Below are 22,860 nucleotides of genomic sequence, written 5' to 3' on the forward strand. Positions count from 1 at the left end.
TCAATCTCTTCCTTCTGCTGCGTCATTACTGAAAGAGTTTCGGAACGATCTCTTCAGCTGATAAAAAGAGAGAAATGAAAGAATCAAGAGTTGAGCAAACTTAGCCAGATCATTAGCATATATAGCATATACATTGAAACCTGGGGAGCATAATGATGGTTAGATTGTTGAAGAAAGATGGCAATATTAATAAAAATACAACTGACGCTTCTGCTGAAGTTGCTAGGGAGTTTTAAGGCCTTTTCTGAAAATCCAGACAGAATGCAAAATGCTACTAGGAATCCATAATGCTTTTTGGAAAATATAATGCTGCACATTCCCTAGCTTCTTAAGTGAAACCTGTCCCACCTCCCTGGGACTCCTCCCAGTCAGAAAATGGAACATTGCAAAAGTGCTCATCTCAAAATGTGGTTGGAATACAAAAGTAAAGAGCTCATAATATGAAGGGGATGAATATACACAGTGCACCTGTTCAGATAACACGCTAAGCCATGGTTAGGCCACTAACCCATTTGAAGCAATTAGTTAGTGAGGGTGTTAAAACCGTGGTTAGGTAGACACCATGGTTAGCATGCTAAGCCATAATGTTTAGCTCAAAATGCTTAACCACCAGGGCTTAGCATGTATGAACAGGGTCAAAGTCTGCACCAACTTGCTGCAAAATGCAAAATCACAACCATAAATAGTGCAATTTGAGCAAAATAGCAGGTGTGAATGGTCCTTTATGCCTGCAATTTTACACAAATTGCTCTATTTATGGCTGCAATTTTGCGCAGATCTCAATTTCTGTAAATACTCCCAGCCTCAAATTTGCGCAAATCATGGCTCATGGACCAAAAAATATATAAAAAAATATGGGGTCAGGCAACAAGCACAGGGCAAACAGGATGTAGGGGAGTTCACCCCTCCTTCAGAGCTCTTCCTGCTATACAACACCCATTCGTTAAAGAGTTTGATCACTTTCTCCTCCTGCCCCCACTAAAGCACAGAGAACCAGAGAATAGCAGACCCATCCCTGTTCTAGGAACCAGATATAAATTAATTCTTACATTCTGTATGAAAGCTTTGAAATCGATTTTCGGCTGAGGAGGACCTTTGATTTCTTTTTTACTGGTGTGAAGTTCCTTGGGGTCAGATGCAGGACTGGTCTTGCCTGTTGCTAAACCTGAAGCCTGCAGTTCAGTTTGTCTGAGTAAGGAGGCTGAAGGGCTTGATGGGATGGTTGTACTCCAACTTGGAGGCCTATGGTGGATATCGTTTGAATGCCTGTTTCTGGCAATGAAAGCCTCAGCAGCAGCATCTGGACAAGCGTGTCCATTCCCAGCTTCTCTTCCTTCCTTCCAGCCAGAAATTCCAAGTTCTGAGCACAGATGAGACTGCTCACCTAACAGTTGATCCAGCTGCTGCAAAGAGAACAGAGATGAACACATATATTAAAAGAAATGAAAGAGGGGTCAAGTCAGTGGTCTACAATACAATGGGCCTGTTCAGATGACATGCTAAGCCATGGTTAGGCCGCTAACCCTTTTGCAGCAAATGGTTAGTGAGGGTGTTTAAACCATGGTTATGTAGCCACCATGGTTAGGAATGGTTCACACGACACGCTAAATCATGGTTTACATGACACACTAAACCATCACATTTAGCTCAAAAAATGCTTAACCACCATGGCTTAGCGTGTCATCTGAACTGGGTCACTGTAACACAGTGGTCCGTCCTGTCTGTCTTTTGAGATGCCTACCGCCTTGTTAAAAATAGGAATAATGCCAACACTAATCATGTTTACACATTTTCAGAGCCTTCCTGCCTAATGATTGATGACAGTTACAGAAGTGCTATGCTGAATTTTATGCATTTAATTTTATGTATTTTTTGTCCCAAAACTTGTATATTTGAGGAGGAAGAACCTTACATGAAGAACCTTACAGCTAAGTGACTTACATGAAAATTATTTCCCACTTCTTCTCCATGTCACAGGAGACCAGTAACTAATTTTGTGGACAAAAGTCTGGTTTCGAATGCTTCCGAGAACTCTGCTTGAACTTGACTGTCCCACATCAGGAAACCACCTGATTGGGGCTGGTGGCTCTGATTTTGGTGGGGGGGGTGAGTTGTAGTCAGAATGCACCAGAACTCTAAAGGGTCTATCCAAGGTGCTGAGCCTATTTTTGGGGGATAGGGTTCAGCACCTTGGATAGCTCTTTTAGAGTTTTGCTTGGTTCTGACCAATACCAAGAATGGACTGACAGCTCCACTGAAATCGGAGCCATCACCCTCCACTGGACTGAACTAAACTTCAGCTGAGCTCCTTTACCTACTCTCTGTAAGTTCTCTGCCCAGCCAATGTGGCAAGTAGGTCTTGATTAGCCTTCCCCCAGCCCTACCTATATTCACATAGGCTTGGGGAGAGCTTACAGAAAATGCTGCCTTATTAGGTTCCACTGCCTCAGCCAAGGCTTGCCCAAAATATTTTGCTGTCTGAAGCAAAGGACAACACGGCACCCCCTTCTATTCCATGTACCAAAAGCCACCTGGACTGGTGGTTGAATCTTTCTTCAGCAATGGGACATCATTTTCCACCACACCTGTAGGCAGCAGGCTAGCCTGGGGGTGCAGACAGGCCACACGACCCACAGTTCTCTCCTCTTCACCTTGCTGCCATCTCCTAGTATCTGCCTCCTGAGGCGACTGCCTCACTCTGCCTAACGTTAGGGCTTTCCTTCAGCCAGGCTGTGTAGCTCTCCCCAGGTTGAACACCAAAGCTGGGGATTGTTCAGCCCCATGGTCCGCAAAGATCAGAGGCAGCACAATTCCACGGAGCCTTAAAAAACTGCCTTTGCAGGCTTTCCAATATCCAGGACTTGGATGAAAAAGAAAAGAAATTTCGATGAGACATTCAAAAGCACACCAAGTTAATGAGAGCTTCAGAAACTTTGGTTTGCTGTAGTCACCTTCCACAATTCTCACAGGCTGAACTATGCGCTCTCACCTGCTCTCTTCAATCAGGTTATCTGTCTGGCTGTTTGATTGTCTCTTTCCTCACCTCAGGGAAGGATGCCTGTTCAGAAGCCCTGGGGTGGCTGTCCAAGAGGGAGGGGCCACCTCAGGAAGGACTGGGTGGGGAGCTGCTCACCAAGCTGTTCTGTGTTTTTTCTCCCCTCTCTGGGGAGTTTCTCATATCAATCATCCTCTTTGGATTTGAGCTATCCTGTTTCCACTGTGCAATCCTGCTCCTGGCTGTACTATATCAGCTGTTATGCAGAAGGATTACTGGCCTAGGTTTTGACCCGTGACAGGCATCCTGGCCTTTGCTTCTGGGAAGCCTGCTGGCCTTTATTTGGGCAAGACTGGCAATGTCCCGGCGACTCTTGCAGGCTGCAACAACAGAGAGCCAGTGTGGTGTAGTGGCTAATGTGTTGGACTGGGAGTCGGGAGATCCGGGTTCTACTCCCCACTCGGCCATGGAAACCCACTGGGTGACTTTGGGCCAGTCACAGACTCTCAGCCCAACCCACCTCACAGGGTTGTTGTTGTGAGGATAAAATGGAAAGGAAGAGGATTATTTACGCCGCCTTGGGTTTCTTGGAGGAAAAAAGGCAGGATATAAAAGCAATAATACATACTTGAACAGCTCGCCTGTCATTTACTTCTGCCATGTTTATATATCAATCCCCATTGCCCTCCAGTCTTTAATGAGGCCTAGTTGATTGTTAAGACCTGAACAAAAGACTTGGCATCAAAGTTATGTGGGCTCAAGTCCTTTAGGACCACAGGCCTATGAATTGTATTCAAAAAACCCTAATGCAGATGCTGAAGTACTCTGGCTAGAGTTTTGGCAGTCTGTAGTAATTGGCTGAAGCTCCCATGGGGTATTCAAAGGTAGTCCCATGTGGAGCACAATCCCATTCATCCCAAGGCTATCTGCTCACAGAACATACCATTAGAATTCCCTCCCTAACCTGGCGGGCACGATCCTGCAGCTGGCATTCCAGTTCAGCGACCTCTCGACGAACAGCTTGCCGCAAGTCCTGCAACTGCCTTCTTTCCTCTCTATGGTAGACGGCAAGGCAGAAGAGAGAAATGCAACCTTTAGCAAAGCTTCCATCAAAATGGATTTCATAGATGAAGAGAATTGTGTCAAAATTCATTATATTTCCTTAAAGAGCTGGTCACAATTCATTTCCTATATTTGGGATCACTATGGATCAATAACCTTGAATCAGGGCTGGGACATACTAACCTAGTAAATTATTATGACCTTCATTAATGTTTCCTCTGGCATTCAGATTTTTTTTTATTGTTCAAAAAAGATGATACATGACATCCCCCTAAATCAGACCATTGCATGAATTCTTATTCATTTACAAATCACGTTTGTTGTACAATCACATCCCATGGTATTTTGCCAGGCCCCCAGGGCTATCTGTTGGGACCTGTTAGCCCTGGGACCACGATGCCTAATAGACCAGCTTCTGCTATATATAACCAGTTGACCTTTAAGATCTTTAGAGGAGACCTAGATGGTCATTCTGCAACCAACAGAATATCACATTGTAATATCATGGAGGCGGGCCTTCATGGTGGTGGCATCCATCCTCTGGAACACCCTTCCCCATGCAGTTCAGGAGGAAGAAAATGTATGTTCTAAATGCCTCCTGAAAGTGCAGTTTTTCACCCAATCTTTTTCTGGCTTGTAATTATTGTAATTAATCATATGCTCCGTCTTACTTCTTGTATTGCTTCTTATTGTCATGGTAATTAACATTGTTTCAAAGTGTATTTTAAATGTGATTTTTAATATTTATCTCTAAAACACTTTGAGATTTTATGAGATTAAACAGTATAGAAGTATAGATCAATCAATTAATCAATCAACTGTTGGGTTTGCCCCACCCCACCCAAATAGTACAGTAAATGCTGCAAATCTGTAGTGATAGTTGCAGCAGGTCTGTCATTAGACAGGTGGGAAAGGAGGTAGAGCAAATCCTGCATACCATTTCTGCCACTGACATAATAGTTCTATTTAGAGATCACTCTGTTCCAAATGCTGAAATTTAAATGTTATACATAGTTTTATGTACGTTTTTTGCCGAGCACTTTATGGTGTGACAAATGCTAGGTTGTGCTTGTATGGGCTTCTCAGCTGCTTGTATATGCAATGCCATTACCGTCCTTCATTTGACATAGCGCCAGAAAAGAGAGCCTCTTGCTCTGTCAGGTGGTGTTCAATCTCATCCAGCCGTTCCCGAAACTTTTGGCATGAATTTTTCATAACTTCAATTTCATGGACTGTGCACTAAATATAAAGATCAAGAAGAGGCAACAGTTTACTGGGTGTTCATACCCCTGAAAAGTAGGCAGACTGATTTGTTGAGTCGTTTTCCACTCACGAAGCTCCACACCCTTGGGCAAAATCAAGTTGAGGACCTCCAAGTGCTAAGGGAAATCTACGGCTAGGCATGCGTACATACATAAACACTCTGCACACGTACATGTAACAACCATTTCTAAACCCACAGCCATGCAGTTCCACATGAGAAAAAGGAAGAGGCTGTAGCCCAGTGGTAGAGCATATAGTTTGCATGCAGAAGATACTCGGTTCAATCCCTGGCATCTCCAGGTAGGGTTAGGAAAGAAATCATACCTAAAACCTTGGAAAGCCACTGCTTGGCCTAATGTACACCAAGCAGGATATTGCACTATGAAAGCAGTATGAAAGCAGAATATAAAAGGCAGGAGCCACACTGCTGCTTTATAGCGGTATTGAAGTGCACTAACAACTGGTGGGGCCCATGGACACATACCATATACTGATTTCATAGTGCTATATCTTGCTTGGTGTAGATTAGGCCAAAGTCTTTGTTGACAATACTGGGCTAGATGGGCCAAGAGTCTGACCTCAGGTAGTTGTCTTATGTTCCTATGACAAGAGCCTTGGAAGAGGAAGATGCCTGACTTTGCATACTCAACAAAAAGCTGTGAGCCTGGTCTTCTGGCTCCCCTGTCATCTCCTCTTCTATGTCCTATCTGGCTGTCCCAGAGGAGGCTGGTGGCTCTGATTTCAGTGGGGCCATGAATTCATTATTGTTTTTAGCCAGAACCAGCCAGAACTCTAAAGAAACTATCTAAGGTTCTGAACCTATTTTGATGACAGGGCTCAGCACTTTGGATAGCTCCTTTTGAATTCTGGCTGCTTCTGACTGAAACCCAGAATAGATTCATGGCCTCACTGAAAGGGGAGCCACCAGCCTCCAATGGTCTCTCTTCTCTGCTATTCTCTCTCTTATTAGGAGGGTGAGAGAGGACTGTCTTTCTCTATAATACTTTCATGTTACATCTGTCCAGGATACTCTGAAAAGGGAGAGGACCCAGAGACCACAGGTCCACATCTCTAAGCTATGAACGTGTGCACATAATCTTCCACTTCTGGCTTGATTTTTTACTTGTACGCCATGCAAGCAAATAATGTACGACACAGGAGAAATATATGAGTAAAAGAGTAAACCATGTGATTAAATCTGACTTGTTTGTTTGGCTCTAATTACAGATCTTGGCACAGTGGATGGTTGTCAAGCCACTGCACTATCTCTTAGGCTTACTGAGGAAAAATGTGTATTGCTGCTTCCATCTGACATCATAAGATGAAAAAATATAGTGGGGCCTTGTAATCTGAAAGAGCTTCTTGGTTGGGTTGCGACTGATTTATGAAACATTGCCATCTTGTGGACATTTACAAGTGTCAGGGCAAGTTCATAAAAATCATACACTGAAAAAAAGATGTCATGAATGGCATCGCAATGTTGTGAAACCCATTTTTCTCCCCATTAAAAACTGTGTAGTTCACACTGGAACCTCCTTAGTTACAATCTGGATTTGAAATACAAAGAAATCACTGTAGACCAGACATTTAAGCCCTCCTTGAAACATGGCCCCATCCGGTCTGAAATATGGATAAGCCCTCACTGGAAAAATGCCCTCGACGTTGGTCTCCCTTCTTTCTTTATGGAGAAACGAACCACATTTTATGTGGAAATGGAATATATTTCAAATTATGGCTAACACACAGGCCTATTGCAGTTTTGAGTTCACTGAATGCATGGAAAAGGAATCAAGATCATGGACATGTCTACACCTAAGGGTGCAGAAGGAGAGAGGGGGGAGGATTGCAGACTTACCTGCTTCTGCAATCCTCCCCTAGCATCTAGACAGATGCGCAATGTCCCGGAAGGGAAGAGGGATGTCGTGGCTGCCATTTTTTTTTTAGATGAGGAGTAAAAGAGTAAACCATGTGATTAAATCTGACTTGTTTGTTTGGCACAGCGAAAAAGAGGTAAACCCCCCACCTGTGCCCAACCCCCCCCCCCCGCCATTGCAGTGAGGGTGAAAATGCTGCCTCCTACCCCTGAGAGCCAAATTCCATTTCACAGATGCTCTCGGCAGCTGCATTCCAGGTGGGTGGGACCAAAGAAAAAAAGGGTGGAGCCAAAATGCCAGCATACTTTAGCTTAAAGTTCTTACTGCCAGTAACTCAGCCTTACTTTTAAGAATTGTGAAAAAAATTGCACACAAGCTGGGAAACCACCAAATGATAAGCATTTTAAAAAGTCAGTAGGCAATGGGGCAGGTCCCTCTGGGAAACCCCAGAGGGCTTGGTGGGCCAGATTTATCCTCAGGCCTGAGGTTCTGCACCCGATATAGATTGTGTTCAGAGGTTTGGCCAAACATACAGGGGCTGGTGGGAAGGCCAGTGGGTGTGATCCTGGTTCTGCCTCCACACATTCAGAGTATGTGAAATCAATATCTGAATAAGGCTACAAACATCTTAGGCTTGCCAGCTTTTGATTAAAAATAAAAATACTGTCTGCTCTTTACCCCCCAGGAGAAATATCAGAAGGCAGAGCAAGGGCAGGTGAAGCCAGATCAGAAGAGCTTCCAGTTAAACGAATCAGTAGGAAATGACATGCAAGAGCTCTTCCTAAGACCCTAAAGAGGGGTTGCCTGTCAGAGTGGGCAATACTAGGCCAGACAGACTCAGCTATACAAAATACTGGATTATACAGAACAGTTTTACCATCTGAAACAGCAAAATCCTGACTGGTTAGTCCCCAGAATCGTAGTTCATGAAGAAATAGACTCACCGCAGAAATATTTCTCATTGCTGTGTCCTGCAGTAGCTTAAGCGTTTTCAGGAGCTGCAGCTCTGTGGTGGTACAGGATGAGCAACACGCCATGGGATGTTTGCACGAAGGAGCTGAGGGGAAAGGCCGCATCGAACAGCAGTGATGGGAGCTCAAAGAGCAGCAATGACCTCTGTGCTGGGCACACCAGGCATGAAAAGGTTCGTGGCAGTAAGATCTGTATTTTCCATAAAGTCCTGTATCTACAGAGGCCGACTTCACAAGGTGGCCGTGCCCATGAAATGAAGGGAGACCGTGAAACAGGGAGAGCGCGTCTTTCTTTCGTCGGCTCCTGTCGGTTTGACTAGAAGCTTCCCTAGTTTGCTTATCTTCCTCCTTGGATGCTGATGTAATTAGAGACTCATCCATGGAGCATTGGGACACCTTGGATGTGAAATCCATAGACTGAACTTTTACCACACTTTCACCCAAGGAGATGCTCTGTATACTTGACATCAGCCTTGAAGGCATCTGGACAGTGACAGACTTCAAAGGGTTAGTATGCAATTCAAAGCTGGGGACACACCCATCTTCATCCGGGTCTGTGCTTGTGGATAATATATCCAAGGAGTTAATTTCCTCATTTTTAAGGCAATAAGCGGAAAGGCTATCATCTTGAAGAGAGCTTCTTGAAATAACACCAATCTCTGATTGTGCAGGTATGATGTCATGCTCCATTTTGGAGGTTCTAGTTATATCCAGAGGTGTACATGTACCATCTAAATTCAAATCCCGACAATCACTTGTGATATCTGCCACTGGAATGGGGGAGTCCAACTTTCCTGAAGCCTTTATATCATGCAACTTTCCTTCTACACACATTGCAATACCTTCCAGAACGCATTCCTTACACACATCTCTAATTTCCTCTTTTTCAGTCGCAGGTTCTGCCCATCCTTTTCTGTCTTCAAAGATTTGGCCACCGCTAAGTTCAGCGAAAATTATGCAACTTTCCTTTGCAGGAGCAGAACCTACAGTTTGTTGCATTTCACTAGACTCTGAAAGGCAGTTCCTTTCTGGAGGGCCACCATCAATCCAATTCATATTGTCAGCATGACAACATGACATACAGTCTTGTACACAACTGTCCTCTTTCTCCAACTCTGCTCCTCTCCCTTGCATCTCCTCCTCATCCATCTCAGCACTTTCAGACTGACCACTGAAAGTCTCATACAGATCATCATCTTCTTCATTTATGGAATAGAAGACTTCTTCTCCTGGAAAAGCGTGTTCCCTGCTCAGGCTGACCATCAATACCCCATTGCGGCCAGCTGCTGTTGATGTGTTCACAGCAGGCCCCTCGGCATGGGGCTGAGAATCCTGGCTAGACAGAGCTGAATCTTTCCTGTATCGCAGAAATGCATGGCAGTCATGCGGATTGCAGCCAAGTCTCACATTTCCAGGAAGAGACAAGCCCTGAAAGAAAGAAGAAAGACTGCAGCCTTAGCTAGACCTAAGGATTATCCCAGGCAAATGGAGGGGTCATCCCTGCCTGCTCCTGGTATCCCCTGTGTGTTATTTGGATGTACAGGGATGATCCCAGGACGATCCTGGGATATAGGCCTGGTCTAGCCATGGCCTGAATCAGCATTACTCTGGGTTGGCTCTAGAGCAAGTTCAGAGTGAGAAAAAGCAATGTTAATTCATGGGGAACTCAGTTCAATAATCCTGTACCCACTTACCTGGGAGGAAGCCCCATTGCTCTATTGTGCTTCTAAGAAGACATGTGCAGGATTGTGCTGTTTGCATGGATCCAACCCATTGTTTTCAACAGAATCACTTAGTTCATCTTTCTCTTCCTTCTAACAATTAATTGGAACAGTCATGCTATTCTTTCACTACATGCACATAGCAGAATGGGACAGACTTCAGAATAATCATGCATGGGATTGGGCTGCACAATTATACAAGGCAGCATGTATAATTGTGGATTGGTCCATTGAGAATGGACCAATCTCAATGGAGACCTAACTGGTTGCCAGGAGAAGCTCTTTGTAGGGATGTGGCAAGGCCTCTAGAGCAGCTTTCCCCAACCTGGTGCCCTCCAGATGTTTTGACTTCATCTCTCAACAGCAGCCAGCATGGCCAATGGTCAGGAATGCTGGGATTTGTAGTCCAAACCACCTGGAGGGCACTAGGCCGGGGAAGACTGCTCTAGTGTTTTGGGTGTTGCAGTTGATGTACAGTTGGCATTGAGTGAGGATCAGGGGAGATGAATGTGGCCAGCATATTTGAAATTTAGGGTTAGGGCTCCAGGTGACAAGGGAAACCTTCCAGGCAGGGTTTTAAATCCCGGTACTGGTTTGTGTTGGAAAATAACCCATGAAAATTTTGGGAAGCAAGACAAGATATTTAGCAGTGATGTCCGATACTAGATTTAGAATGAAAACAATGGTATGGTGACCGTGTGGAAAGGAGGACAGGGCTCCTGTATCTTTTACAGTTGCATAGAAAAAGGGAATTTCAGCAGGTGTCACTTGTATGCATGCAGCACCTGGTGAAATTATATTGTATTTTGTATTTGTGTTTTTAGATTGTTGGTTGTTTTTATGCTATTCATGATTTTAATTTTTGTGAACCGCCCAGAGAGCTTCGGCTATTGGGCGGTATAAAAATGTAATAAATAAATAAATAAATAAATAAATTTAAAAAATCCCTCAACAGAACAGTTAAAGCTGCAGGAGCCCTGCCCTCTTGACCTGGTACAAAACAATGGACCCATCTCATGATCAGCAGAATTCTCTCCTTCCAAACCACAAGCCTTTCCCAAGCACTTGATATGATTTTTCATCGATTTCACTTCTCACTCCCTGGTTACCTGTAGTGGTAAAGGCTCCAGAGGATCTTCTAGAAATCCACTGCTGTCAGACTGGCAACTGTTTGTTCTTGTCACTATCATGTCTGTAGTTAAAAAGATTAAGGTGGGAAGAAAGCTAATTGAAAATCAAAACCTAAGAGTTATATTTCTGTGCTGCTTACGGTGTCCAAGGGCGTTACTAGACGAGGCTCTAGCGCGCGTTACCTTCCGCAGCCACGTCGAGGCTTCCAGATGACGTTCACGAGGATCCGCCGTTATCCCGCGGTGAAGCCTCTTTCTCCCGACTTTAAAAAAGTGAGTTGTAGTGCGCCTTTTCCTGCTGTCCCGCGGTAATTCGGAGTACGTGTGGGAGGATGTGAGGTCACTGCGGTCGGCACTGGTCAGGAAAAGGCGTGCTAAGGGGGAGTGGTCAGCGGCTTCGGTCAAGCCGCCTCCGCCATTTGCGCGCAGTCCGCCAGCTGGGGCAGCGCGGCGGAGCGGCTTTTTTTTTTTATTTCCCCAGTGACAGTTTGCGCAGGAACGGAGGACCGGAAAAGTGGCTGGTGACTCCTTGCGGTGGGCAGCTACCGTGGCCGCATAATGGCGGTGCTGTACGCTGCCTGTTAGTGTGGGTACCAGGCTGGCAGAGGGCAGAGCTGTTTGTGGGCTGCTGCCATGGCTACGGCCAGATGTGGGTTGGCTCCTTGGGATGGGGCACAGGGCACAGAGGCGGTCATCGCCGCCGACACCTCAGAGGCATGATGGGAGATGTAGGCACAGAGTGGCCATGCAGACGATTGACCTCGGGTCATATGACACCCGCCACGACCCCCATCAGGAAGTGAGCGCATCAATGTTGACCCTCAACAGCACCAGCAGCACTTCAGCTGGCACTGGCACTGCCGCCGCTGCCGCCGCCAGGGCCGGCGGCGGCATCGCTGACGGCTGCGCAAGTTTGCGGTCTTTCGGACGTGCGCAAACCGTGCAGCGAGCGAAAAAAAAAGCCGCGGCAATCAGGCCGGTGTGGCTGCGCAACCGTGCTCGCGGCGGCAGCAGCACAACCGGCGCAAACTTCCGCCATAAATCGAAGGCAGGTGTGGATCATGAGGCGTCACGGCTGAACGGGAAAAGCCGCTTTCACCGCTCCTCAACGACGGAACACCCGGTAGGTCTAGCAACGCCCCAAGAGATGGAGGTGCTGGAGGGGTGGGGGAGAGTGAGATTTCCCAGTTCTGCACTAATACGTTTTCAGCCCTAAAGTTATCACAGCTCTCTCCAGGAGAAGCCACCAGGAGTCTGTCCCTGAAGTCATATAATGGGGTCAGCACAGCCAATGGTGAGGGACAAAATTAGATGCAGTCCAAAACCATCCGGGCACACATTCTCCATCTTTGCCCTGAGGAGCACAAACTCAAGGAAGCCTGCCTCTCCCCCATGCTCAACTTGAGAAAAGGCCGAAGTACAAATTGTATAGATGTAGTCTGCGTCCAGGAATCGGAAGCCGTGATCAAAAGCATGGTTCTTGGTCATGCGTACAATGCCTTTCACCATAACATTTCTATGCGTGGCTCTTTCGGAGGTGTGGGAGGAAGGCTTTGGTGCCACCCACTGCCAGCTTGTCACTCCCAATAGATGACAGAATCCATGGAGAACAGCTCCCATGCCGTTCCTGTAATAATAAACACTTGCTGACGCTGCTCTCCACCCACATGCATTCAGCCCACATGCACTCAGAACTGGATGGGGACACCCCTTTGCTCTTTTCTTTCTCCCCAGCAGGCCACCAGAGGACTAAGGACTAATCTACACCAAGCAGGATATTGCACTATAAAAGAATTATGAAAGCAGTATGTGTCAATGGGCCCCAACAGTTGTCAGTCCACTTCAATACCGCTATAAAGCAGTAGTGTGGCTCCTGCCTTTGATATACCACTTTCATAGTGCTTTCATAGTGCAATATCCTGCTTGGTGTAGATTAGGCCCAAGTGAATCACTTGCAGAGGGCTTCTGAAATTAGGCCAAGGACCATATGAAATTAAGCCAAGAGCCACTGGCTGCCTGCCCCTGGTTTAAAGGCCAACTATCACACAGCTGGGGCCAATTATCCAGAGGTCCTCTTTGTCTCTTGATTGGTGATCCTAGCCAGGCAATGAGTGAACGGTAAGGACCTTGCAATTTGGCCCACCCAAGTAGGGGGTGGAGCAGGGTCATGAGGCGAACCCGAGAAAAACTGGCTGGCTCTCCCACTGCTGACACAACAAAACTAGAGTGACCATATGAAAAGGAGGACAGGGCTCCTGTATTTTTAACAGGTGCCATTTTCATGCAGCACTTGGTGAAATTTCTTCCTCGTCACAACAGTTAAAGCTGCAGGAGCCCTGCCCTTCTTTTGTATCTGGTCAAGAGGGCAGGGCTCCTGCAGCTCTAACCGTTGTGATGAGGAAGAAATTTCACCAGGTGCTGCATGCATACAAATGACACCTGCTGAAATTCCCTTTTGTATACAGCTGTTAAAGATACAGGAGCCCTGTCCTTTCCATATGGTCACCCTTATAGAAACAGTGTAAGAATATTGGGTTGAAGTGTGCATCATGTGTCGTGCAATTAAGCTAGACGTTACAATGATGAAATAAATTGCTCACATAGATTCCCCCGTTGTTCACCTTTCCCTCTTGCAGCCTCACTGCAAAATCCTAGTATAAAATTGCTCCATTTGGATGCAAAACTGTGTCTTAAACTGCCCTTAGACCAGAGAGGGTGTGTGGAGCAGGGGTGGAGGGAGGGAGGGAGGGGGGAGAGAGCGAGAGAGCGCAAGCACTCTAGGGTCTTATTTTTTAACCTTTTTTAATGCAATGCTGGGGATTTAACTGCTTAAATATTTTCTTAAGCGGAGCAGCAGCAGCGTATTCCACCTCAACAGAAATTCTGTGTCACCGAAACGCTGCAGCATTAGACGACCACGCACATCAGAAACCAAGGAAATTGAACAACATGGAACAGCGTGAAATAACGGTCAGCAGGGGGCAGCAGGAGACAAACCTCCAACATAGGACTTGCAGCCCAGGAATGCTTCCATGAATGCTTTTCTTGGAGGTTCTTGGAAGCTCTGGGACTTGTTTTAGAATGTCATTGTTCAAGTTGGTCGTAGAGGTAACAACGGAACAGAAACCTTCAAAAGACCAAGGAGACAACCCTGTGCATGCTTACTTACTTAGCAATGAGTACGTAGGGCCTACTTCTGAGTAGTTCTTCCCCACTACAGTGAGGTGCATTGCATTTCTATTTAAACCGTAATACTTGTTTTTTAAATTTGCATCTAAACATACAGATAAGCATAAGGAAATTTTATGCATGTCTGTCTTTTGTGGCGATGTATTTCCTCTTTTCTGGCAATGTAGATGCGGCCACCCTACTCCCATGCCTGAAATTCACACAGCTGCTAATTGTGTGAATGGCATCGTACCTAGTTTAACCCAAGAGCTTTCCCAGATGATCCGTCTATATCAACGAGTATGAAATCATTATTCATTTGTTGCACAGGATTCAGGTATCTTACTGCAATATAGCACTTCTGTTGCAGATACATATTATCCACCAACTCTTTATCCCCCCATCCCGCCCCATGGAGTTTAATATGTCCATCTGAAAATGTGATCTGAAAATGGAATGTTACTGTGCAAACGTAGCAGACACCCACTGAATACTCCCTGCAATACTAGTAGTGACAAGCAACACAGCATTCATCCTACCCATCCATTAGAACAAGGGATGAGGCAGAAATTCATGGGGTTCACATTTAATGTGAACTTCCCTAATTTCGAAGTTCAAATCAATATGTGAACCAAAGCTCCGTTCTCTTCTCGATCATCCCAGAGTGCAGGACATGGAATAACGGGCTCAAGTTACAGGAAGCCAGATTCCAGCTGGACATCAGGAAAAACTTCCTGACTGTTAGAGCAGTATGACAATGGAACCAGTTACCTAGGGAGGTTGTGGGCTCTCCTACACTAGAGGCCTTCAAGAGGCAGCTGGACAACCATCTATGTTTTAGGGTGGATTCCTGCATTGAGCAAGGGGTTGGACTTGATGGCCTTATAGGCCCCTTCCAACTCTACTATTCTATGATTCTATGAGGAGACCCATTGAAAATCAATGGGACTTAAATTTGCCATTGGTTTCAGTGGGTCTGCTCTAAAGGACGACTAAATCTGGTTCCTACCAAAGATCTTGGAAGAATGAGCTGGGCCGATGTTAACCAATGTAGATTTTGTATTTTAGAAGAAAAGCCCACTTTAGAAGGATAATGGTATTTCATTTTAAATTGCTACAGATAGAAATAATTGCCATTCTCAAAGTAATAGTGAGGTTAGTAACAGCAGTGCAATGTGCCAGACCACCTTAATAATGGCCTTTCATCTCCCCTCCCCGCCAGGAAATAATGCATCTTTGCCAAGTTCTCACAACGTCTTTCCTTCCCAGTTGTTCATATTATCTTCATCTTACTAACTGGCTTTAGTCCAGTTTCTAATCCCTGCCAAACAGTGAAAAAGCCGGCTGACATCTGTGTCGAGCTCTGATGAAATGAGGCACAAAGCTACGAGTGTCAGAAGTGGAGAGACGATGCAGCAGACGTTGGACGAAAATGGTGTTGGAAGAACTGAGTGTTGGGGAATTCCACAACGGAAAGGTCTTTAAGGAAGAAGAATAACTGAAGGCTATCTATTGTCGACGGAGAAAAATACGGGGAGAGGCAGCATATGCTACGGCGATGTGTAGTTTAAAAATACCAAGCAAGGACATTTGGCCTTTGTCACCAGGCAATACAGTTTGCTCTAATTTCACTGTTTCATTTAGTGGGAAACATAGAGGCAGTTCACAGGTTACTTTTGCCAACTCCCTTGCACATATGGAACAGCTGTGCCAGGAACATTTATTATTATTATTATTATTATTATTATTATTATTATTATTATTATTATTATTATTATTATATTTATTGCATTTTTATACCACCCAATAGCCGAAGCTCCCTGGGCGGTTTACAAAAATTTAAACCGTAAAAACCGTTCAAAACATGAAAGAAACAGCATAAAAGCATAGTATAAAATGCAATATGAAAACACAACCAGGATAAAACCGAGCAGCAATGCAGAAATTAATACAGATTTAAAATACAAATTTAAAACAGCAAAGTTAAAATTAAGTTGATAAACTGTGAAAATGCTGAGAAACTATAAAGGTCTTCACCTGGCATCTAAAAGAGTATAATGTAGGTGCCAGGCAAACCTCTCTGGGGAGCTCATTCCACAGCCGGGGTGCCACAACAGAGAAGGCCCTCCTCCTGGTAGCCACCTGCCTCACTTCCTTACATGTGTTCCATGCAAAAGTTCGCAAGGTTCAATCCATGGCATTTCCAGATTGAGCTGGGAAATATTCCTGCCTGAAATCCTGGAAAGCAGCTGCCTGTTAGTGTAGACACTACTGAGTTGGATGGACTCATGGTCTGATGCGGTAATTCCTAAGCCAGGGCTCCAGGACCCCCATTTCTGCTACAAACATGGGTCTGATAGGGATGGATGAACCTGTCTGTTTCTCTATCTCTCATCTCCACATTTGCTCAATCACAAGTTGATTCCATCCTACTTCCACATCAATTTGAGAATATAAATAAATAAGGTTTTGTTGAAAGTGGTATGAAAGCGATAACTGGTGTGTGTCAATGGGCCCCAACAGTTGTCAGTGCACTTCAATACGGCTATAAAGCAGTAGTGTGGCTCCTGCCTTTTATATATCGCTTTCATATTGCTTTCATAGTGCAATAGCCTGCTTGATGTGGATTAAGCCTATGACTTTTTTTCTCTTGATTGAACTCTGCAAGGAAGCAGAGATATTTCAATCTTTTGCTGAAGGGAAAAGCAATGTCCGAGATTAGCGTTAGGCTTCTCCCAAAGCACGCAAGCTTTGAGCGTCACAATGCAAAGACACATCTCTGTTCGCATCTTCCTAGCAGCCAGCATCTCTCAGGGTGTCCAGGGCTCATTTGCAGGCAATGGAAGACAAGGCTGGCAGATCAGTGTCTTTTGAGTGACAAAGTGACACACTCTTATTTACTAGCATGCAAGCCGCATGGTGACATGCAAGAGGTGGCGGCCTGGGACCCCTGCGACAGGCTGTTGGCGATATTAGGGGAGTCACACATGAAATCATTTTGATATCATGCGTAACTTTTCTACATCAGACTAATGCTGGGAAATTCCCAACAGATTACCACCACTAAATCATAATTATAGCACTCAGTAGTGAAAACAAGTGCTCTGTTCATCTAGATTAGTTGGTAGACCTTTAAACAGCTACCCCCTTCTTCTCCCCTCACATGGTCTTTTCCTGTTGCCACCTTTTGCTGTGAAGGACACAATGTGAAGACCATGGGCACGCAGGCAGGGTGTGCCCAGTGTGTCCAGGCACACCCTAATATCTTCAGGGGGCCCCTCCACTTTCCCACCCCCACTGTTCCTATGATGCTCAGAATAATAACGCAGCAGGTGTGCACAGTGCCTCCCACTTCCATCCCTGCCAGCCCACTGGCTGACTTCCCTTAGTGGGCTGGGGACACTTGCTGCATCACCAGTGAGCTACCTCTTTAAGACCCAGAGGCCAGGTCTTAAAGAGGCAGTGCACTGGCAATGTGGCATGCTTGTGTGTGTCCGTCCCGCTAAGGAAGTCAGTCAGTGGGCTGGCAGGGTTGGAAGTGGGAGGCTCGTTTCCAAGGCCTCTGGAAACAGGCCCCAGGCAGCCCCTTTGCCCCCTCCCGCGATCCTCTCCCTCATGCATCCAAGAAAGGTGCAGCCACTCGAAACAGGTGCCATGCCTTGTTTCGCCTCCTGACCCTGCTTGCCCACTGCCTGGCAACTTACTTTTCCACTGCACATGCCTGTCTAGGTCCTGGAGCTGCATGCTGGACAGGCATGTAGTGGGAAAGTATTTATTTATTTATTTTTATTTATTACATTTTTATACTGCCCAATAGCCGAAGCGATGATGATGACGATGATGATGACGACGATGATGATGATTTACATTTATATACTACCCCACAGCGGTTTACAAAGTTGCCTGGCAGTGGACAGGCAAGATTGTGAGACAAGGCGAGACAAGTTATGGTGCCTGCTTTGAGTGGCTGCACCTTTCTTGGGTGTGTGAGGAAGGGGGCAGAGGAGGCCGAAGAGGGAGGGCATCGTGAGAGGAGGCAGAGGGAAAGGGGCTGTTTCCAGAGGCCCTGGATGGAAATGCTCTTCCCCACCCACTTACCCACCCTCACGCTTTCTCTCTCTCCACTCCAAAACCTGGGTGCAGACCCTAATGAAATGTGCTGCACATGCCTGTGGTGAAAACCATTGGGAGAGGAAAAGGAGAGGAGCACAATGGAAAATGGTGATAACAGAACGAATTGTGAGGAAGATGGAACATTACCTGAGAGCAGCAGTGGGCCATGAGCAGCAGATACTAAATGGCCACCACTGAGAAGCAATTGAGGGTGTGTCATGTGCTGGCATTAGGGGCAAGGGGCAGTATTGTGCAGAATGGCTAGCAGAGTCTTGCATGGGCCTCTTAAATCATCAGCCATGGCTACCTGGAGTGCTGCTGGCCAGTCAGCAGCTGCAAGCTGACTTCTCCACTCCACGCCTTCCTACCACTACACAACACCTTCTGAGAATACGGAGAGGTCTCCAGTCATTCGCTCCCACCCACCCCGACATATCTTCTTCCTGCCCCTAGCCTGGAATCCTCCAGTGTTAGACAGACTGAGATAGATACGAATTCGCCAAGTTTGACATTGGCGAATGACATGTGCGGCCTTGCCTATGCTGAACCTGGTAGACTTGGGTCTGGATTTCTCAGCCCACAAGGAACAGTTGGAAAGTGGGGCCTGGAGCTCAATTTTCAGTGGAGAAAAGAAGGTGGAAGGGCTGAACTCCTCCCCCACCGGTTATTTCTGCCCTGTTGTCATGCTGCGCTCTCCCCAAGTCAGTGTTCCTCAAGATGTAGCAAATGCATATCTGGAACCTTGGTGGGGAGGGGGGCAAGGCACTCCTCCCACCCTCCACTTTGCCCCTGGAAATTCCCCCATCCTGCTGCTTCCAGCTACTTGATGGTGACATTGGCTACCAGACCAGAAACCCCCCCACCCCCCAAATATTTAGTTCCAGCTTCATGCAATCACATCTGCCAATTTCTCAGCTTTTGTTTTTTCAGTTCAGGCATAACTCACGAACCGCCATAGGTTTTGCCACTGATAAACCCTATGTGTTCAGTAAGGGTTTAAGCCAGCCTTGCCAATCCATGTGGCTTCGTTATTTCGGACTTCAGCTCCCATCAGCCCCAGCCAGCATGGACAATAATCAGGAATGTTGGGAGTTGTAATCCAAAATATGTGCAGGGCACCAGAAGGCTGGTTTAAGCTGACCTATACACTCATCCAGTGGAGGCTGGTAGCCCCTATTTTGGTGGGGCTGTGAATCCATTCTAGTTTTTAGTCAGAACCTGCGAGTGCTCTAAAGAAGACATCCAAGGTGCTGAGCATATTTCGAGGATAGGGTTCAGCACCTTTATTATATTTATTTATTACATTTATATACCGCCCCATAGCTGAAGCTCTCTGGGCGGTTTACAAAAGTTAAAAACGGTGAACGTTAAAAACAAATATTCAAACATTTAAAACCATCAAACGCATAAAAACAACAATATCCATTTAAAACAACTATTCTGGGTTGTTTTAAAGAACTCTAAATATTTTATTTATTTATTTATTTATTACATTTCTATACTGCCCAATAGCCGAAGCTCTCTGGGCGGTTCACAAAAATTAAAACCATAGTAAGACAACCAACAGGTTAAATTATCTATTCTTTAGAGTTCTGGCTAATTCTGACTGAAACCCAGAATGGATTCAAGGCCTCACTGAAATCAAAGCCACCAGCGCCCATGAAGCAACTGGGGAGGAAGCAGAGAGAAATTGTGATGTAATATCACATTTACAAGAATCCTGTGATATATGTTTTTAAACAGTAGCTGTTCCTACCCAAATACAGGTCTGTGCTCGTTGTTATAGCTTAAAATGTGCAGAGATAGATAGATAGATAGACAGATAGAAAGATAGAGAGAGATTTCATAGGAAACCTAAGAGGCATGTTTTGAAGACACATGACAAGTGGGGAGGAAGAATAAGCACATAATACCTTTTGCTCTTATTGTTAGCATTTGGTAAGAAAAGCTCCATCTGTAAAAACCAACAGGACTTGCCCTGATGCCATTAGGAACAGGGGAAACATTGTGTTGTTCTCTCTCTCTCTCTCTCTCTCTCTCTCTCTCTCTCTCTCTCTCTCTCTCCATCAAGCAATCGTTCCCATATGTACTTTACAGGCGGATAATAAACAGGATTCACACTATTGGAACACAGTCAATTAAGAAAAATGCCGATTGCCTTCTGCAGATATTCCCATGGTGCCAAACTGTATGTGAAGAGATAGCAAGGAGAAGGAGGAGGAGGAGGAGGAGAAGTGAAGGTGTGATAATTAAAAGAATTGCCACTCAATAAGTCATGGGAGCTAATGTGTCAGCTCAGCATGCTGGGGAGGTAGAACATACCCAGCTGCTGGAAAGACTTGAGTGTGGTTAGGTCCCTGGCACCACTTGTTGGGACAAGATGAATCACAAATGCTGTGAAAGTGAGTTTCCATGCTACCATGTGCCAGATGGAGGTGGTTACTTCTCTGATTGATTGTCTCTTGGGTTGCAAAGGGGACTTTTCAGCCAACAAAGGCTGTTGCGTTGGCACAGATGCTTCGGGGATCAGCCATCCCTTCTTTGGCCAATGCCTCCTTGGAAAAACCACCTGACCACAGCTGGGGGTGGGGTGGGGAGGAACAGGGGGGGGGAACTATCCAGAAAGAAGACCTAAAGGGAGCGATGGAGAGGCAAACGACACCAACACGTGTGAACGCCTGTTACGATGAGAGGCTGCTGCGGCTGAGCGTCCAACCTCGTGCTGTGCTAACGGGGGCTGAACCAACACCAAAACGTATTCGAATTACATTCATGTGCTTCACAAAGACTGGCGGCAAATGCGAAGCGGGCGTTTGTGTGTAAAGCAACTTCATCCCCAAGTACGGAACGAGGAATCTTTTCAACGTGTCCGTGGAGGTATGCAAAGGAAAGACTATCCGGATTGGGCAGTCCCCCTCTGCACTGCACAGCAGCCTCAAGTGGGAGCTTTACCATAGATCAATTGCCAATAAACTGAGTGCAGCCTCCTGCGGGGAGCTAACTGCCCGTCAGACATTTGCTGGGTCCTACGAATACAGGACAGTGCGCAAAGCTTCATTACCGAACAATGGCGTTGGCTGCCAGAGCTTACGGATTTGAATAAACAACAAATAAGCAACATCTGCTCCAGCATATGTGTATGGTGGGGGAGAAAAAGTCACAAAATAAAAGAATTTGTAAATGCCAAAAGCAACACTAAACTGCCAGTGCGACTGTAGAGTGAATTTTTAATTGCACATGCATACAAGGCAGGCTGTGGGTATTAGTCTCACATATGTCTGGTTGCTGCCAACCTGGGAGTATAGATGAATTTAATTAAATAAGGATTATCCCTTCTCCCCAGTACAATTACTTATTTATAACAATGATAAAATTGCCTAATAAAAAACTGTAATATTTTGTTTCTGTTTTTTTTTTTAAAAAAAAAAAACACACACACGTGCGGGCAAATGCCATTGCTCGAAAACACTCTGGATTTCTTTGCAAGGTATTTAGGGATGCTTGCGGTTGGAGTGCCTTTTGGAATTAAGTCTCTGCTTCTGCTAAAGGGAAGGAAAAGACGAAACAAGCATCGTGAAGCTTGGCACAGCTAAAGAGACGGGATCAACATACAAGACAAATGGCAGGCAGCAACCAAGGAATGGTCTGCCGCTGGTGGCGTGTGTAGATACAAGAGTTAAGCAATTGGATATGGGTAGGGGCCTGGCCTTAGAACCAAGGGACACTGGAAATCATTTCCATCAATCATTTCCATCAATCATTTCCATCTCATAAAATGTCTGGCTAGATCTACACTACTGCTTTATAGTAGGGGTGTGCACGGACCCCCCACTCCGCTTCACTTTCAGATCCGCCATTTTCGGATCGGGCCGCTCCGCCTGTGCCCACTCCGCTCCGCTCGGAGCTCCGGATCGGAGCTCCGTTCCCCCCCCATGGGGTGGGGGGTTTACCGGGCCCTACCGCCATCGCCGCCCATGCGGCGACGGCGGCAGAGCCCGGTAAGGGACCAAGGGAGAGGGGGACCTTACCTGCCTCCGTCCGTGGTCCGTCGCCGTCTTAATTTGAGCCCGCAGTTCCACCAGGAAGTCTGGGCCGCAGCGGCCCAGACTTCCTGGTGGAACCGCGGGCTCAATTGAAGATGCTGACGGACCGCGGACGGAGGCAGGTAAGGGAGAGGGGGGGGGTTACCGGGCCCTGCCGCCGTCGCCGCAATGGCGACAGCGACAGCGACAGCGGCAGGGCCCGATAAACCCCACTTACCTTTCCGGTGGAGCTCCGGATCGAGGCGAAGGATCCGCCTTCACCTCGATCCTCTCCGCCACGCTCCGCCGGCCCCCCAATCCTCTTCGCCTCCGCCTTAAGGGCAGGCGAAGCCTCCCGCTCCGCTCCTGCTTCTCCGGTCCGATTAGAAGCGGAGCACACCCCTACTTTATAGCGGCATTGAAGAGCACTGATAACTGTTGGGGCACAATCCCCATTCCAGATACCACTTTCATAGTGTTATATCCTGCTTTTTATTCCACACTCGTAATGGTTTGGCACAAAGTGTAGATCTGGCCTCTG

At 46.2% G+C, this 22,860-nt stretch overlaps 1 protein-coding gene across 1 annotated transcript in view; it reads right to left on the reverse strand.

The window, feature by feature from the left end:
* ITPRID1 (ITPR interacting domain containing 1) overlaps positions 1 to 22,860 on the reverse strand; it is a 65,463-nt gene continuing 42,603 nt past the window's right edge. Inside the window, exons 11-16 of the mRNA XM_063123649.1 lie at positions 10,996 to 11,078; positions 8,139 to 9,593; positions 5,169 to 5,296; positions 3,939 to 4,050; positions 1,050 to 1,403; positions 1 to 57 (exon numbers count right to left, since the gene is read on the reverse strand). Coding sequence (XP_062979719.1) covers positions 1 to 57; positions 1,050 to 1,403; positions 3,939 to 4,050; positions 5,169 to 5,296; positions 8,139 to 9,593; positions 10,996 to 11,078 — 2,189 coding nt within the window. The remainder of the gene's footprint in view (positions 58 to 1,049; positions 1,404 to 3,938; positions 4,051 to 5,168; positions 5,297 to 8,138; positions 9,594 to 10,995; positions 11,079 to 22,860) is intronic.

The sequence above is a fragment of the Elgaria multicarinata genome, chromosome 1 (genome assembly GCF_023053635.1).
Source record: "Elgaria multicarinata webbii isolate HBS135686 ecotype San Diego chromosome 1, rElgMul1.1.pri, whole genome shotgun sequence".
Lineage (NCBI taxonomy): Eukaryota > Metazoa > Chordata > Lepidosauria > Squamata > Anguidae > Elgaria > Elgaria multicarinata.